General features: G+C 43.2%; 1 protein-coding gene across 8 annotated transcripts in view; it reads left to right on the top strand.

Annotated features, from left to right (window-relative positions):
• CACNA2D1 (calcium voltage-gated channel auxiliary subunit alpha2delta 1) overlaps nt 1–19,797 on the top strand; it is a 660,196-nt gene that overhangs the window by 80,119 nt on the left and 560,280 nt on the right. For all 8 annotated transcript variants that reach the window (XM_065553645.1, XM_065553650.1, XM_008178507.4 and 5 more), the window contains exon 2: nt 2,521–2,602. In XM_065553645.1, coding sequence (XP_065409717.1) covers nt 2,521–2,602 — 82 coding nt within the window. The remainder of the gene's footprint in view (nt 1–2,520; nt 2,603–19,797) is intronic.

Below are 19,797 nucleotides of genomic sequence, written 5' to 3' on the forward strand. Positions count from 1 at the left end.
CTCTTTGGAACCCACCTTCAGGTAGTTGAAGGCTGCTATCAAATCCCCCCCTTACTCTTCTTTTCTGCAGACTAAATAAGCCCAGTTCCCTCAGCCTCTCCTCATAAGTCATGTGCCTCCAGCCCACTAATCATTTTCGTTGACCTCCGCTGGACTCTCTCCAATTTGTCCACATCCTTTCTGTAGTGGGGGGCCCAAAACTCGACACAATACTCTAGATATGGCCTCACCAGTGCCGAATAGAAGGTAATAATCACTTCCCTCGATCTGCTGGCAATGATCTTACTAATAGCCCAAGGGCACACTGCTGACTCATATCCAGCTTCTTATCCACTGTAATCCCCAGGTCATTTTCTGCAGAACTGCTGCTTAGCCAGTCGGTCCCCAACCTGTAGCAGTGCATGGGATTCTTCCATCCTAAGTGCAGGACTCTGCAGTTGTCCTTGTTGAACCTCATCAGATTTCTTTTGACCCAATCCTCCAATTTGTCTAGGTCACTCTGGACCCTATCCCTACCCTCCAGCATATCTACCTCACCCCCCAGCTTAGTGTCATCTGCAAACTTAATGAAGATATTGAACAAAACCGGACGCAGGACTGACCCCTGGGGCACTCCACTTGATACCAGCTACCAACTAGACATTGACCCATTGATCACTACCCGTTGAGCCTGACAATCTAGCCAGCGTTCTATCCACCTTATAGTCCATTTATCTAATCCATATTTATTTAACTTGCTGGCAAGAATACTGTGGGAGATGGTATCAAAAGCTTTCCTAAAGTCAAGGTATATCACGTCCTCCGCTTTCCCCATATCCACAGAGCCAGTTATGTCATCATAGAAGGCAATCAGGTTGGTCAGGCATGACTTGCCCTTGGTGAATCCATGTTGACTGTTCCTGATCACCTTCCTCTCTTCCAAGTGCTTCAAAATGGATTCCTTTGGGATTTGCTCCATGATTTTTCCAGGGACTGAGGTGAGGCTGACCAGTCTGTAGTTCCCTGGATTCTCCTTCTTCCCTTTTTAAAATATGGGCACTATATTTGCCTTTTTCCAATCACATCAGCCAACTCCCTAAGCACCCTCGGATGCACTACATCCGGCCCCATGGACTTGTGTATGTCCAGCTTTTCTAAATAGTCCTTAACCTGTTCTTTTGCCACAGAGGGCTGCTCACCTCCTCCCCATACTGTGCTGTCCAATGCAGCAGTCTGGGAGCTGACCTTATCTGTGAAGACTGAGGCAAAAAAACCATTGAGTACTTCAGCTTTTTCCACATCATGTGTCACTAAGTTGCCTCCCCATTCAGTAAGGATCCGAGACTTTCCCTGATCGTCTTCTTGTTGCTAACATACCTGTAGAAACCCTTCTTGTTACCCTTCACATCCCTTACTAGCTATAACTTAAATTGTGCTTTGGTCTTTCTGATTACAGCCCTGCATGCTCGAGCAATATTTTTATACTCCTCCCTAGTCATCTGTCCAAGTTTCCACTTCTTGTAAGCTTCCTTTTTGTGTTTAAGCTCACCGAAGATTTCTCTGTTAAGCCAAGCTGGTTGTCTGCCATATTTGCTATTCTTTCTGCACATCGGGATGGTTTGTTCCTGTGCCCTCAATAAGCCTTCTTTAAAATACAGCCAGTCTTCTGGACTCCTTTCCCCCTCATATTAGCCTCCCAGGAGATTCTGCCCATCAGTTCCCTGAGGGAGTCAAAGTCTGCTTTTCTGAAGTCACAGGGGTTTTGTGAGGATAAATACATTAAAGATTAGAATGTGCTCATATACTAGGGTAATGGGGACCATACCATAGATAGTAATAATAAGTGCTGACAATCTGCTTGATTGTTCAGCCAACAGGTGATCTGATCACTATAGACAACCTTATGAGAGATACAACTGCAGAAAAGTTCACCTGACACTTGAAGACTTAGAATCAAAATACAAGTGGAAGGCTAGTCAGTCTCTATACCATTTAGTCTCTAACCTCTCTGCTGCAGCTGTCAGCTAGTGCTAATTGTGGTGATGGGTTTTGTGACAGGAACTCTTGTCTAGGATATGCGGGGACCACCATGCAGTCTACAGATAGTAACAAAATTGGTTGGTGTAAGACCAGGCTAGATTTGAGCTAACAAAAGAGATTCACATTAACTTATGTCTCAGTATTGGTGGCATATTCCAAAAGGGCACACAGGTTACTTTTTCAACAATCAAGGGCAAGGCTCCTGTGCCCTTTAAACAACTGTTTTCATGTGTCCTGACTTTTTGCCCTTTTTTTGATGATAGGTCATTGTATACAGCTTCCTCACCGTGTTGGGCCTTGCCTGGGCAAGGCAGACAGCTTCTATGAAAGAGAGAAAGAGAATGAATGTCTAAAGCAGATTCACAGCAATATCGAGGGGACTTCGGCATCAATCTGCCTCCTGGAGGATAATCTGTCAGCCTGCGTTTGTGTTTGTGATCATCATAACTATTTGCCATTGATCTGATGGGACATCTTTCTCTCTTCTTTTTATTTCTGTAGAATAAAGTCATGGGTGGATAAAATGCAAGTCGATCTTGTAACGTTGGCAAGAAGCGCAAGTGGGGTGGACGAGCTTGCCAAGGTGAGTCTAAACGGGTAGAGCCTCTGTGACAACTAGAACAGTCAAAAATGGATGGTGCTAGTCATATAGGGGAAACAACTAATTCATCCCATCCTCACAATGATTTCTTTTGGAATGAAAGCCTATAGTATCCCTTTTCTCTACTGTTTACTTAGAAGGAAATGAATAATGGAGACATCCATTAATTCACTCTCTTTATATTGAAGCTAATGTTTAATCAGCTTTGCAGTACCAGGCGTAAGGTTTATGATTATTACAACACCCACACACAATAGCACAGCTCCTTTTACATTGTATATTTGTCCAGTATGGTATCCAGGAAGCAACTATTCAAGGAAAGTTCATGGAAAGCTCTCTCTTTTGAAAGAGAAGACCAGTTTTCTGACATATAAATTCTCTGAATTGAAGAAGTCTTTGTAGCCTAGATTTCTATGGAGGAGAATAACTATCTAATGTTCTTTAGCTATACTACTTTAATCCAGAGTATATTTTACAGAAGGAACAAATTATTATGAAAGAACTCAAATGTGAAGTTGCGGAACTATTAACTAAAGTTTGTAACCTGTCCTTTAAATCGGCTTCTGTACCCAATGACTGGAAGTTAGCTAATGTAACGCCAATATTTAAAAAGGGCTCTAGAGGTGATCCCGACAATTACAGACCGGTAAGTCTAACATCCGTACCGGGCAAATTAGTCGAAACAATAGTTAAGAATAAAATTGTCAGACACATGGAAAAACATAAATAGGGGGGATATGATAGAGGTATATAAAATCATGAGTAATGTGGAGAAAGTGGATAAGGAAAAGTTATTTACTTATTCCCATAATACAAGAATGAAATTAATAGGCAGCAGGTTTAAAACAAATACAAGGAAGTTCTTCTTCACACAGCGCACAGACAACTTGTGGAACTCCTTGCCTGAGGAGGTTGTGAAGGCTAGGACTATAACAGCGTTTAAAAGAGAACTGGATAAATTCATGGTGGTTAAGTCCATTAATGGCTATTAGCCAGGATGGGTAAGGAATGGTGTCCCTAGCCTCTGTTTGTCAGAGGATGGAGATGAATGGCAGGAGAGAGATCACTTGATCATTGCCTGTTAGGTCCACTCCCTCTGGGGCACCTGGCATTGGCCACTGTCGGTAGACAGGATACTGGGCTAGATGTACCTTTGGTCTGACCCGGTACGGCCGTTCTTATGTTATTCTTATTATTTTTATTATGGAGAAGAGGTATCCATGTTACTGTACATACTATTATCGCACACACAAAAATAAGTTTTAAAAAAACATTATTAATGTTGCGAAGTCAAGCACTCAAAAATTAGGAAATGCCAAAATTAAGGTTTCCTGTGCAACCTTAATTCAGCCCCCTTGTGCATATGAACTGTGATACAGTCTTTAATTTCTTGGTCACACACTATTTTTTCCATTGGACCTCTGCCCCAGTTGGTTCACAGAATAGACATGCTCTGAATATAAATCAAGGTTATGCAGGGAAGGGGACAGTTGTTTGAAGGTCCCTGCATCATTTGTAGCAGAATTTGGAAGGTGTATAGTGCATGAGGCAGGAGAATGCAGGAAGAGAAAGGATGGTCTCATGGTTAAAGCAGTTGAATACTATCCCGGGGAATTAAATTCTGTCCCTGTCTTTGCCATAGAGTTCTTATGTGACGTTGGGCAAGTCACTTATACCAAATTTAGTGTGTTCTGTATTTTCTGGGTGCCTGAGTTGAGACTCTGGGATCTAATTTGCAGGAGTGCTGAACACTCTCAGCTATAACTGAAGTCAATGGGACATGTGCTTTGATCATATAAAATGCCATATAATGGTAAGAGCTCTAAAAAAGGAGTTCTTAGGCCGCTGAAATTTGGAACCTAAAATTAGTGAACACTTTTGACCTTAATCTTCCTGGGCCTCATTGCCCCATCTGTAAAATAGGGATAATGCCCCCAACTCATCTCACAAGTATAGTGTGAAAATGAATTCATTAATATTTGTAAAGCACTCAGATGCTATAGTGACCAGCGCCATAGAAAATTCATAAGGAAACTAATAACTCTATCAGAGGAGGATTTAGATGGTTTTGCAGTAAAGAAGGCATACACTGAACAATGAGGTGAAAAAAATCTCCTCATTAAGTGAACACTGTCCATTCTGTGCACTGACTGAGGCAAGGGTCCTATGGAAAAATAGTGTGTGAGAGTTAGAGGCTGTATCCTAATGCCCCCAGCAGCTGAATTAAGGTTGCACAGGCATCCTTAATTTGGAATTCCTAATTTTTTAGAGCTTAACTTTGCAGCCTTAATAATATTCTTTTCATCTTGTTTTCATGTGTAATTTCCTAGGTTTTTTAAAAAGGAAACTGGAAAAAACCACACCCTGAAATACCATTATGTGGGATCATATTGACACTCTTACATGGTTCATCAACAGGAAAGGAACCCTTAGACCCACTGCATACACCTCTGACACATGAACTAATGGAGTAACTGATAGCAACAGTGGATTGTTATCCTCTGTGTAGACCAACTCCAAGGGGGGGATGAGATCCTTTGCCAGTGGTTTCAGAGATTTTCACAGCAGAGCATGGTGAGACTCAGAAATTATAGGTTCCGTTCTGTTGGAGGTTGTGTGCTCTAGCAGGTATAGACTCTTCTGTGCATGTGCCCCAAGTGTGACACATTCTGTCCCATCCCCTCAGACTTGTCCCAGTCCTGTCTCTTACCATCCCGGCCTCCTTGTCCCAGTTCCATACTTCTCACCTACCCAGTCCCAGTCTCCACTCCTCAGGCTACTCATCCCAATCCTGGTTTTCTTGCTCAGGTAGTTCTAGTTTCATCATTGTGGACTTCTGATCCCCTTATTAGTCTGCCCCCAATTCCCAGTTTTCTTGTGTAGCCATTCCTAGTTCATCCCTCCTCCAAACTTAAATCTCCTTACCCAGCCAGTCCAAGTTGTCCTCTCCTGCTTCTCTTCCAATCTTTCTCTCCCTCACCCTGGCCTCCAGTCATGCCCCTCCTTGCTCCCATGTTCCCAGTCCCAATCTTCCTTCCAGGATTTTTGTCCAATCTCAGTGTCCCCTCTCAGTTCTCTCCCCTCATCCTGGCTTCCAGCCAGATCTCTCTCCTCTCCTTCATCACCTCCTCCCCCTTACGTATTGGTCCTAGTCTCCGTAGCCAGCCGTTCTGAGTCTGATGCCTGACTCCTCATCTGATTTCAGTCTCCGGCATTTCCCATCCTTCTCCCAGTGTCTTTTCCCAACCCGCCACAGTCTCATCTCTCCCCTTAATTCACAGTTCTAGTTCCCCACCCCCAAGCTTCTTGTCCCAATGTGTTCCTTTCCCTCCCCTCTGGTCTGGATTTTATCCCTTCTGCATGAGACTCAGATGAATTCTTCCTCCATGCAGCCTGGGCCTACTGGCAGATGGGGGATCATGGGAAGCGTAGGAGAGACAGTCTCTCTGCTTAGATGCCTGGACTAAGAACAGCCTATAGCAGCCCTGAACTGCAATTGCAGACAAAACCCTGTTCAGCTGTGGCTTGGAACATGTCCAGTGCACAGAGAATCTTTGAGAAAACTGCTAAAATCTAAGAACCCTCTACTGAGCATGTTTGATCTGCAGTTCTTCAAGGATAAGAATTTGGACACATTAGGATGGAGTTTCCAAGGGACAATAAAAGGCACATCTGTGAAACAAAGGTTGCCCCCTGCCAAATTTCAAGTCCCTGCTCCAAAGCATGGAGGTGCTAGAGCTTTTAAAAGAAAAAGTGTCTAGAATATTTTAACATGAGCAAACAACATAATGATCCATATTTCTTTCTTGGAAATTGCTGAACCCTTTTGCCTGAAATTTAAAAAAAAAAAAAAATCAGCCTGAGGCAGACACCAGGAATGGAAAATTTCAGCCCAAATGCATATAACTTGGTCACACTTGAACCAATTGAAAACAGGTTCTTATAATGGGAAATGTTGGGCAATCTTACTGTTGATACAGTGCTATCAGCCCTGCCTAGAATATACCACAATTAAATGAAAACTGAAGGAAATGTTAAAATCTGAACATAGTATCTAATCCCTTTTGAAAGCCAAAATGTATAGCACACTTAATACAAATCAAAGTGCTGTTTCAGTGGGTATGCCGACTGCCTTGTGTGCGTGCGTATGATTCCAGAATAAGAAGCATAAATGCAGTATGTTTCCATGTAAAATACCACTTCATATTAATATCAATTCATGACAGATCTATACTGCTGTATGGTTTTTTTTTTTCTGTATCCACAGATTTTAATTGCCTTTCTTTGTAAGTGGGAATGTAAGACCCTGTAAGGAGTGACCTATGGAATCTCTCTCTTTTCTCTTATTTACAAGTATCCTTTTCACTTTCTGATTTTTAAAATGAGACTCCATTAGTGCTTAATTGCACCTCTTCTGAAATGAACCCCTGTTGATGCTGAATCCCCACTCTGTCACTCCAAGTGCAGAAGGTGGGGGCCCACAAGGATTTTAAAAATTAATACTGGCCACCTCAGGCTTGTATTACACTCCCAAGGTTACAGCTTTTCTCTGGCCTTGGCTTGGTAAATGCTGCCACCACCCAAATGCAAAAAAACCTCAACCCTTTGAACCCAGGAAGGAGCACTTGGGAATTCCTCCCTGTGGAGTACCCTCAAACCCTTTCAAGCCCCCCCCCCCCCCCCCCGGGAAGAGCTGAGAAGAAAACAAAGGAAATTAGCTGTGGCTACCAGCTAATCAAACAACAAGCACAAACCTCTTAGGACACCAAAAATCCAATCCTGTTCTTAAAAAAGGTAAATTTTATTAAAAACGAAAAGGAAAAAATTACATCTGGAACTTAGGTTTTTTGCTAAATCTTAAAAGAAACCATTCCAAAAATTAAGCACCCAAACTAGCTTTTTTGAGGGTTCAGCTTAAAGTTTGCAAGCAAACAAAAGCATTGGGGGTTAGCACAAAGGAGACCCACAAGCCAAAATAAAAAATAAACCTGATTGTGTCTAACTAAACAATCCCTATCCAAATAATTTCTTCTAGGTGTGGAAAATGAATTTTCATACCTGGTTCAAGCCTTAGACAGCATTCCTGCTCCGTCCTTGCAGCCCAGAGAACAACAGACAAAAGGAAAGTTTCTTTGCCAGTTTTAAAAAGTTCTACCTTCCCATTGACTCTTTTGGTCAGGTGCCCACTCCTTTTCTTTTACCTGTGGGCTTATTACCCCTTTACAGGTAAAGCAAGCAGAGAACAGATACCAAGAGGGATTTTACAGCTAACTGGCTGGCTGGGTGTCCATCAAAGGGAGCTACAACCCCTCCCTTCATGTATCACACCCCAGTCTTGCTGTATGAGAGATTAACATATATTAAAGATAAAGCGCTTGTGAATTCTGCAGTTAGGGTTGACTAGCACTTTTATTCAAAGAACCTGCTTTCCATTGCTCATAGCTTTTTGAAACATGCAGCTTTTAGGCTAAATTTCCAGGGCTATTGTCTGACCCAAAGCCTGCTTAAGTCAATGGAAATACTTCTGTTGACTTCAAAGGGCTTTAAATCAGCCCTCTAGTCTCCACACTTTAGGTAAACTTTGAGAGGAAAATAGTTGTCTTTTCTTTTTTTTTTTTTTTTTTTTCTTGGAGGTGAGAATGATGAGATTTAAAAAAGAATACACCGTTTCTATTATAAAATAATAGTCATGACATTTTGTGAGCAGCTGTAGCGCTGGAGTGCGTGCACGGAGGATGGGGTAGATAGCTGTAAATTGGCCAGGAAATAGGCTTTAGGAAGGATAAGTGTCTCTGTGTTCTAGAGAAAAAAACATTCTGATTTGGTCAAGCGATAAGAGTTTGAAAATCACCGCTAGCACATATAATAAATTTGTAATAATTTTAGGGCCTGATCCACCTCCCACTAAAGTCAGTGGAAGGACACCCGCTGAGTTCAGTGGGAGTTACTGCGTCCTTCCCAGTGCTACACTCACCCATTTGTGTCACTACGACTTCTGGGGGCATATCCCATGATTCTTTGTGCTGCAGCTTAATATTAAATACTTGCAATAAACTGCTTATGAACATTCTAAGACTTATAAAAGACCCAGAATGCATAGAAATGATTTGGTGAATAACTTTGAATAGTGAATACATTTGAGAAAATTGCTGCTTGTGGACAATTGGCCAACAGAAATGGATTGAATATTATTATTAATTTGTATCGCAATAGCACCTATAGCTGCCAGACAAGGTTGAGTCACCGTTATGCTAGGTGCATACAGATAGTGAAAACCCTGCTCAGAAGAGAGTACAATCTAAATAGACAAGACAGCCATAGTGTGTGTGTGTAGGGAAAGGAACCACTATTATCCTTATTTTATGGATGGGGAACTTGAGCACAAAGAGATTGACTTGCCCAAGGTCACATAGGAAGTCTGTGACAGAGCCAAGAATAGATTCTGGATCTCCTGTGTCCCAGTCCAGTGCTTTAACCACAAATCATCCTCCCTCTAAACAGTTTGTTATGAATTATTGATCAGCTGTAGGAATAAGCAATAACATGACTAGCAATTAACTACAGTTATTATTACCCTTAAGATGGACTGCGCTTAGTATGTATGCTTCCTTTTGTACTTCATCGTTGTGCCCTTTGCTGCTTATGTATGCTGTATCGGAATGGCTTCAAAGTGGTTTTCCAAAAATAGTTTTTAATCTGCATTTTTCAGTGCAGTTTTCCCAGACATTAATTAGGGGGCTTAGCATGAGAACTGGGAAAGTGCCAACACAGATTTTCTACCAACTGTGGTGTCCTCATCTCAGTTCCAGTCCTCCAAAGGTTGCCTCAGCAAGGAGGGGAAGTCTTGAGTTGATAGGCCAAATTCTCAACTGCTGTTCAGAGTAGCTGCACTGAAGTCAATCAGAGTAGCATCGATTTATACCAGCTGAGGTTCTGGTCTGATATCTCTAATTTAAAAAACAAGCAAGCAAACCTTATTTGGAAAATAAAACAGTGAGCCATTTTTATACATCATACATGAGAAATAAAGGATACAAACATGATCACTTTTTGCCTGTTCAGTTTCCCATTTGAAAACAGAACTGTGGGTTGTATTACCAGTGTCACATCCTGATACTGTCCAGTTTCTGATTTAGTACATGTTTCTTACTAAAAGAACAATGGGAAAGAACTCCTAGTGAAGCACAACTTACAGGGCGATCTAGAGTTGCAAGATGTTGCACATGTAGCAACCTCATTGGCACTTGGAGGGGAGGACCACAGGTTGCAGGAGGGGAGAGTTTGGAGGAGGCATCAGTAAGTCAGTCTGTGCATATGGCTTGAATGTTTGCTGCAGTTACAGCACCTCTGTAAATAGTTCTCTTAATAAAGGGCCAGTCTAGTTTTAGAAACATCATGTCCTCTACCGTTGTGTTACATTAAACAGTGCAATTGTTGTAGGTAGGGTTACCCCTGACCGGTATTTGACCGCTGTGGCTTTTTTAAAATGGATTTGCCAGTTGCCAGAAAAATAATTTAATCTGCTGGGTTTTTTTATGTGGGTCTAAAGATTTGCATTATTATCACAATACACTGGGATATCAAATGTTAAAAGTTTGTGTCCAGCTAAAGATGCTGCAGTGTTCCCAATTCCGCAGTTTAAGTGATAGATCAAAACTGTTGAAAATACAGCAGCTTCTTCCCACCAACATGTAAGTGCACCGCACGAATGTGTGAGAGAGGGTTTGAGTCACGTGAGAGTGAGGAGAGGTTCAATGTTATCAATCTTATATGTATGTGTTACCTCTCTAGTTACAGTGGCTGCTGAAGGCGCGGTTGCAGAATTGCCTTGTGGTTGGGGTTAAGGCAGTCTTGTCTTGTGGGAGTGGTGCCGGGGTTTTGCCGGGCATTTCAAAGGTGGTAACCCTAAGTTGTTGGCCTTAAAAAAAGAAAAGAAAAAAGATTCTTATTTACACCAAGGCTTCTTTAAACTGCTCTGGCAGCGAACAGGTGGTGTTAACATGGTATAAGGGTAATTGCTGTTCACTTTAAGAACTCAGTGTAAATCAACCCCAGTGTAAATGATATGCAGGCCCTAGTGAGCAAGTGTATTTTTAAGCTTCCTGAGAAATATATATTAAAAATTGAGTGTCTATAGATAAAGTACCAAAATAAGGGGCCTGTTTCTCAGGTGATCCCATTGTCTTCGGTCATTTTCTTCAATGGGAGCAAAAAAGAGTTTATTCAGAAAGGTGCAAACCCACGTTTGTTAGTCCTGGACAACCAGTGCCACATTGCTCAGGAGTGAGTGGAGAATGGTTTGAATTGTAGAGCTAAGTACACAAATAGTTACTGTTTTTTAAATGTGTGTGTGTATAGCTTCCATTTTAAATAGACCTTTCACAGCAAAAGCCCATGACTAAGCTAATTGACACTTTTTATAATTTAATAAACTGTGACAAGTCTGCTTCTAATTACCCACATTAGTTGCTAATATACCTCTAGCAGAAGGAGATAGAAAGAAAAGGAGGGACCCTTGCAAAACTCAGAAATCAAGTTCTCCGAGTGGGCAAGTTGACCCGGAGCAATGCACTAGCTTGTCCATTTCAAACTGATTGACAAGGAGCATATGTTAGGTAAATATCAAAGTAAAAATGTGGTTGTGTGTTAGAAGTTTTGACATGAGGAATACACAGGAGCTGTACCCTAAACTGCAGTGGCAACAAATAACATTTTAAACCATGTAACCTCAGTTTAGAGATACTGTTCCAAAGAGAACTAGTTTCTGAATGTTTCCCTTTTGATGAATAGTAGCAATAGTGAGTCATGCATGATATTCATGAGGCATGCTGTTATTACAGTCCCAGGAGTCGCAGAAAAAGATAAACTTGTTCTTTATTAGAGCTGGTCAAAAATACGAGGCTGTTTTTCTTTAAAATTTTCTTTTTTTTAAAAAAAGACCAAAATTTCAAATTTCACCCTCAAAAATTATTTGAAATTTCCATTTATTTTCAACCAGTTCTGTTCTTTATCCTTACCCATATGTATTATTGTGAACATTACCAGCTGATGTTTTCTGCCTTTGCATTTTATTTTGGTTCAGATATTTTCTAAGTAAAAATCATTTGCTCATAGGGGGAAAATAATATTAGGGATGGAAATGATTGATTTGGAGAAATGATGGGAAGGATATATTTTATTTGCATATTTTATTTGTCAATAAATAAATTTGTAGGCTTCAGCATGGCAGAGGGGAGCACAAGCCACTGGCTTCATGGAGGTGAGAGATTACTCTGAATCCCCTTCCCCCGCCCACGGACACAGACTCGGTGAGACATAGTATAAGGGCTAGGCCTTCCCTAGAAACACACCCCTGCACCTCCGCACCAGGCGCACCAAGACAGCAAGTGAGAAGGGGCAGAGCCTCACGCATTCCCAGCCCTGGCCCCCGATTCAGGTGTGGGGCAGTCAGGCTCAGCCCAGCAGGATCCAAGTGTGGAGGGGCTTAGTGTTGGGGCATCCAGGTGGGAGGTAACAGGGTTCAGTTGGGCAGTCTGGGTGTGGGTGGCTTAGTGGGATATGCGAGGGGATCTGGATGCACATGGGCTCATTGTGGGGTTCCAGGTGCAGGGGGAATGGAACTTTGCAGGGGGGTCGAGATGAAGAGGGTTGCAGCTCAGCGGCGGGGGTCTGGGTGTGGGGGACTCAGCAGCGGGAGTGGAGGTGCTGGTGTGGGGGTCTGGGTGCATCTGGTTGGGGCTCAGTGGGGTGGGGGGCCAGGTACAGGGAGTCGTTGGAGTGGTCCGGGTGCTGGGGGGGGTGGGGCTCATCAGGCTGGCGGTTCAAGTGTGGGGGATTGTCTAGGTGCAGGGATGGGGGTCTGGATGCAGGAGGAGGAGGGCTCGGCGGGGGGGTTCTGGGTATGGGTGGTGTGGCTTGGCAGGGGGTATGTATATGGGTGGGGGTCTGGATGCATGGGGGTTGGGTGGATGGAGGAGCAGCTCCCCGTACAGTGACCCCTCCCCCATGGCTGAAGAGAGATGGGGGCAGGAAGTGTGTGGGGGTGTGGAGCTTCCTGTGGCCGGGGGAGGTTTCTGACCTGGACCAGGCTGCTCCTTGCAGGGAAAGAGGACGTTCTGTTCTCTCCCACCCCGCAGCCCAGCTGGGACTAGCAGCAGAACCTGGCGCAGGGTAGGAGCCACCAGCCAGGGCGACCCCAACCCCCCCTCCCCCCGTCCCCCTGCCTGCAGTGATTTACCTCTCTGCCAGCTGCTCCGGGTACCCAAAACAACGCACCCGCACTTCCCTTTGCTTCCCCATCAGAAGTCATTTTTTTGTGGGGAAGCAAAGAAATCTGTGGGAGACATGAATTCTGTGCATGTGCGGTGACACAGAATTCCCTCAGGAGTAATAATACATTAGGGCTCATTACTGGCGAGTCAGTGTGGTTGAGCCGTTATAATTTAGGGCTGGCACTCAAGATCTCTTGAGTCCTAATCCTGGATGTATCACCAACCCGTTTTGCGGACTTATGCCACTCACAGTCTGTGTCTCTTAATTCATGTGTAAAAAAGGGGATAATACTTAGCTACCCCAAGGCTGTTGTGGAGGTTAAGTGGTTGAGGTCTGCATGGCTCTTTTAAACATGTAAAGCCTTATCATTGATGAGCATGATTATTAAGGGATTTTTGCAGTAGGGCAATGAACACAGGCACCGAAAATAGGCATTTCACGCATTCACTGAGGTGAATTACAGAGCCCAATGGGTAGCATTTGAGACAATAGACAAGATGGGATAAGGTAAATAGTGGTCTCCAAAACATGAAAGCAGTGTTGTAACAATATTTTGCTCCAGAGAGACATCCCTGCCATTGCTATATACACCTCTACCCCGATATAACGCGACTGATCTAACACGAATTCGGATATAACGTGGTAAAGCTCCGGGCGGGGCTGTGCACTGCGGCAGATCAAAGCAAGTTTGATATAACGCGGTTTCACCTGTAACACGGTCAGATTTTTTGGCTCCCAAGGACCGCATTATATCGGGGTAGAAGTGTAGTTTTATGTGAAACCAAATACCAAAGGAGTGAGAATTATGAAGAGCATCCTCCAAATTAAGTTCTGTCGAGCTTGCATGTTGCTAACTGATGTCAAGATGTCAGTGAAATGAAATCACTTTTAGAAATGCAGGCTGGGAAATTTGAAGACACATCTGCATGTTATCCTTATGATCCGAATGGAAATTAAGGGATTGTCAAAACACTGCGTGCCTCATTTATAACTTGCACATGCTACTCTCCCTCAGCTCCCTTAGCAATAAACCGGCATTTTGAAGTGCTCCTTCTTCAAGCAGGTGAAGTCGGTTATAAGAGCCTAAGCATAGGTGGCTGCATTAACAAAGTTCATTCAGACTCAAGGGGAAGGGGCGACTCAGCATTACCATACTTTCAATTATTTCTACATGATGAGCTGGGAAATTATTGAGCATATTACTATTCCTGGCATATGGAGGTTGTTTTGTTGTTGTTTTTAATCATGCCTGCAAGTGTAAGTGGCAAACCATCCTATTCCAGCTTCCTATGACACTTGCTTTCTGCTTGCTCTCATGGCAGCAGGGGATGGATTTCCTTGTTCCAATGCTCAAATAAATGTGTTAGTCTCCAACGTGCCACAAGTACTCCTCGTTTTTTGCTGATACAGACTAACACAGCTACCACTCTGAAACCTTTCTGAATGTAGTGGTCAGTCAGATGCCAGAAAGGGAATCCAGTTTTCTGTGAGTGAAATTCACCCCCGTGTAGAGGGTAGGCATGGGGCTTCAGCTTGGTGATAGGTATTGCCCTGTGTATCACTGTGTTTAAATGAAATGTTTTTTGGCCAAAATATGTCAGTAATGAAGGATTACTGAAGTACTTTTCTATGGGTGCTCAAGTTTTCTATTGTCCTGATCCTGATATACTCCCACATTTAGTTGTGAGCATCTATTATCAGCATGGGTTGAGGAGTATGGACTCCTGGGTTCTCTTCTTGACTCTGCCACCAAATTTACTGTTTTATGCTGGAGAAGCCACTGAACCTTTCTGGGCTTCAGTTTTTACATTTGTGAAACAGGGACAATACATATCTCTCAGGGAGGTAAGCACCCTGGCGAGCCGGGCCAATTTATTTACCTGCTGACGCGGCAGGTTCGGCCGATCGCGGCCCCCACTGGCTGTGGTTCGCCATCCCAGGCCAATACGGCTTAATTTTGTAAGATCCTTGCTCGCAAGGTACACCTCTACCTCAATATAATGTGACCCAATATAACATGAATTTGGATATAACGCGGTAAAGCAGTGCTCCGGGGGGGGCGGGGCTGCGCACTCTGGTGGACCAAAGCAAGTTCGAGATAACGGGTTTCACCTATAACACAGTAAGATTTTTTGGCTTCCGAGGGCAGCGTTGTATCGGGGTAGAGGTGTATTCATACACGTGCAAAGTTGACTAGAAGGTGAAAAGTGCTATGTACATGTTGACTATTACAGTATTGTTTGTTATCAAGATGACATCCAATGAGATATTTTGAAAGATCATTTTTTTTACTGAAAGGAACATTTTCCCCCCCCCCTTATTTTTGTTGTGTGGTAGGTGAAGAATTGAATGTCTATTTTGAGATATTAGATACGTATGAAATCGAGAACATGGAAATAATTTCTTGCCTTTACACACTTCCAGGCTGAGTACCTGGGTAGACAAGGATAAAGCTGGGCAAGGTCTCAATCCTGCAAAGTGGCCCTTGAGCCCCTGCTTAACTGTAAGCCTATGAATAGTCTCGTGACTTTGGGACTACTCATGTGCTTAGAGAGACACTCAGTGGTTTGAGCATTGGCCTGCTAAACCCAGGGTTGTGAGTTCAATCCTTGAGGGGGCCACTTAGGGATCTGGGGCAAAATCAGTACTTGGTCCTGCTAGTGAAGGCAGGGGGCTGGACTCAATGACCTTTCAAGGTCCCTTCCAGTTCTAGGAGATGGGATATCTCCATTATTTTTTTTTTTTTAAGGGCTTTGCTGGATCAGGCCAGATTGCTCAGCACTTTGCAGGATCAAGCTCCCACTATCTGCCTGAACATTAGCGAATGTATCAGTTATGAGTGGGCTCTCTCTTGTAATAGTTCTAGAACAGGGGTTGGCAACCTCTGGCATGCGGCTCGCCGCGGAAAGCACCCTGGCAGGCCGGGCCAATTTATTTACCTGCTGACGCGGCAGGTTCAGCCGATTGCGGCCCCCACTGGCCGTGGTTTGCCGTCCCAGGCCAATAGGGGTAGTGGGAAGCCGCAGCCAGCACATGCCTCGCCCGTGCCGCTTCCCGCTGCCCCATTGGCCTGAGACGGCGAAACGCAGCCAGTGGAGGCCGCGATCGACCGAACCTGCCACGTCAGCAGGCAAGTAAATTGGCCCGGCCCGCCAGGGTGGTTACCGTGGCGAGCCGCATGCCAGAGGTTGCCAGCCCCCCCTGTTCTAGAACTTCCTAGTGCATCCATCACTACTAATGAGATGTCACGGATATAGAAATTGTCTGCCCTGTAATTTCTGCTCGGATCACCACAGCACTTTATGACTAATAATTGTGAAAAAGCAATGGATAATGTAAAATATTGGGGCATTTTCTTCCTTTGTGGTGGTGATAAGAATTTCAAGAACAAAGACATCTGTGGGTTGCTAGGAAACTACTGTAATTTTATTTAGACTTTGTATCTGACCAAAAAAAGTAAGCCGTGTTCAACATGATCTCTCTGATTTTCCTGGCATGAACATTTTTTTAAAAAACGGTGAGGATTTGTGGCTACAGTTTGCAGTTTATGCTCTATAACGAATCAGTTAGTTGCAAACAAGTTACGTAGTCATAAGTAAAAGCCTCAGGCCCTGGACTTAAATAGAGAAAGTATTCGTATTGCTTCAGGAATTTGTTAAGGGCAGTAAGAGGACAGGAATTATTTACTTTAGTGCTTGGAGCTACCTACAAACTAGATTCAAGGAAAGTGTGCAGTATAATGGAAATCAGAAATAATAATAAGGGGACACTCTAGACTAGGTTTGGGTGAATGTCTATTCTTGGAGTTTTCCTATTTCTACTGAAATCAATGACAACATTCTTTATTACCTTCATTGGCAGCAGGATGGAGCCCTTTATTTTGAGAGGCTTAACAAACCCAATATGTACAAAAACAGTGTTATGAAGGAAACAAAATATTCTGCAGTGCTGGAAACTTATACGCGCCCCCGTCCAATTTCATAGTACCTGAGCAACTCACTGTCAGTGACTGGGATGTGGGCAGTTGTGCCTAGTAGTTGGAGCAGGAGTCAGTAGCCAGGAATAGGAGCCAGGGTCAGAGGCCAGAAACAAAGGTTAAAGCCAAAGTCAGAAATTGGAGCTGAGGATTAGAGGTTACTGGGTGAGGAAGGCAAGGATACAGCTGGGTTCAAGCCAGGGGCAGGTGCTATCACAGTAGTGGGCGAGTGCTGTGAGCAATTGATGAACTGCTACTGCAGTTGATTTAAGAGCTGGTCTGCTGACTCCTACCAGTAGCCGCTCAGACGGCCTATTACATGACAGCTCTGCTCATTAGGTTGCTTGTAGACTGGCTCTACTACAGACCCTGACATTCACAGTCTTTAATATATTAATCCTCCCGGCAAATTAGGAAAGGCCTGGTCTACACTAACCCCCCAATTCGATCTAAGATACGCAACTTCAGCTACGTGAATAACGTAGCTGAAGTAGACATACCTTAATTTGACTTTACCATGGTCCAGACGCGGCAGGCAGGCTCCCCCGTAGACTCCGCGTACTCCTCTCACCGAGCAGGATTACCGGAGTCGACGGCGAGCACTTCTGGATTCGATTTATCGCGTCCAGACAAGACGCGATAAATCGAACCCAGAAGTTCGATTGCCTGCCGCCGAACCAGCGCGTAAGTATAGACAAGCCCAAAGTATTGTTTGTTCCCATTTTACAGATGGGGAACTGAGGCACTGAGAGACTAAATGATTTTCCCAAGGTCATACAGGAAGCTTGTGGTAGAGCAGGGACTCAAACCCAGGTCTCCCATATCCCTTCCTCACATATGCCCAAAAACATTGTACTATTTCATGAAACCACACAAATCATGTACAATTTGGTACATGATGAGATAAACTTATAATTTAAAGAAGTCACATAAATGGTGACCAGCCATTTAGATAAATTTTCATTTTAACATTCTAAACTAGTGCTAGGAACCCAGGTAAGGAATTTTATTTGTGTGACTTTTATATTTACAATATTCCATTAAAGATAGGAATTATCCTTTTCTTGGTCTTCATGTCAATAGGAGGAATTGTGTTGTACTCTTATGATTCTTATTCTTTGTATTACTATAGCTCCAAGGAACCCTAGACCACATAGTGCTGGGTGCTGTACAAACACTCGCCGCCACAAGGAGCTTACACTCTAAGTAGCTGTCATGAATGGGCAATCTTACCTAGTGATCAGAGCAGGAGTCAAGTAGGAACAGGTTACTAGGAGATCAGAGTCCAAGACAGGCTAGAAGGCAAACTGCGGGTCAGGTGTCAGGAAAGAGGCAGCATCAGATTATTGGAGATAAGCAGCAGGCTGTAGGAGCAGGTATTGCAGGGAAAGCAGTCTTGAGCAGGGAGAACCCTGTTGCAAGGACAATTTCCTGTTCTTGTGCTTGGATTAAATAGGGGCTGAGGCCCCTTCAGGGTTCCCCCTAATCATATTCCAGGACTGGACTCCTCTGTTAGAGTCAGTTGCTGTTCTAACCTTTGTTTACAGGTTCCTGGGTGGCAGGTTGGGACTGCCTGACTCTTTTAAGAATCCTATAGACGAGGGTTCAAAACTCTGAGTCCCTGATGGTAAGAACAAATGGACACCCACAGACAGGGCAGTACATCTAAACACTGAGATATTGTTGATCAGCATGATAGGTAGTGGATGGTAATTTTGAACAATATAATGCATCACAGATAAAAATCAGTAGTAGTTCAATAATTCTTGCCAGTACTGTTGCAGCAGTGCAAGACTGGAGTGAGACAAGTATCTGGGTACTTGTGTGGCCTCCATTGCTGCAGTATTTGAGTGTCTCAAAAACATCCATAGATTTATTGTCACAACTTCGTGTTGATGTAGACAAGTACTATACTCCCTATTTCACAGGAAGGTATCAGAGGTATACAGAGCTCAGTTGTGGTTGCTTAACACTTGAGCTCTTTTGAAAATCTGGTTCTATGTACCTTGCCCAAATTCATGCAGAAAGTCCAGTGGCACATCTGCAAATAGAACCCACATCTCCCAAATCTCTGTTCAGTGCCCTCCTTCCTAAGAAAAGGACCCTTTGTTTCTTAAATTTGGAAAACTTGCATTACACAAGGTACACAGAGACAAGTAGTAGTCGTTGCAAAACAGAATAAACAATTCAGCCTTCGCATGAAAACATTCAGAGGCATTAAACTATGGTTTGGAATGATTCAGTGCTCCTTTATTATCTGTTTCTGGGCAATCTGTGAAAACAATGCAGAGGATGCTGGCCATTGAAAGGGAAGCACATTCAGTGCTCTTGAAAACTTGTGGGAGGAACCAACTTTTCTGAGTGGTATAATATATTAAACCATTTCAATGGAATTTCAGTTATAGCATGCCCCATATGTAAGACACAATATAATAAGGGCGCTCAATGAGTGTGCATCTTTAATTCACTCTTGATTCGTATAAAAACATTTGACTTTCCTTATCTACCCTGCAGCAAGCAGAGAGAATGTCTTTTTTGTAAGGGATTTGTAAATATGCCCTTGAAGACAGAGTAGAGAGGGGTACTTTCTATAGGGGAATTGGCAGTTCTAATCTTCAGTACATTAGACTATTGTTCTTGTTCTTGTGTGGTTTCACGCTGAAGTTTTTTTTTTTTTTTTATAAACTACGGTTCATTATCTTTGAATAAATATCCATTATTTAGAAAACAATTTTAATACATTCTCTCTTGAAGGGAAAAGTACATGACTATTGACTTGAGAGAGAAATGAGTGTATTTTTCTTGCTGTGACTTTACAGATTTCACTTATCCATGCAATGAGGTTTTGTTCCATTATAAATGGCGTATTTTACTGTCAATTTGAAGAGCTTTTAGTAAAATACTAGTGATTAAAGTACTGAAAATGAAG

Source organism: Chrysemys picta, chromosome 1 (genome assembly GCF_011386835.1).
Source record: "Chrysemys picta bellii isolate R12L10 chromosome 1, ASM1138683v2, whole genome shotgun sequence".
Taxonomy (NCBI): Eukaryota; Metazoa; Chordata; order Testudines; family Emydidae; genus Chrysemys; species Chrysemys picta.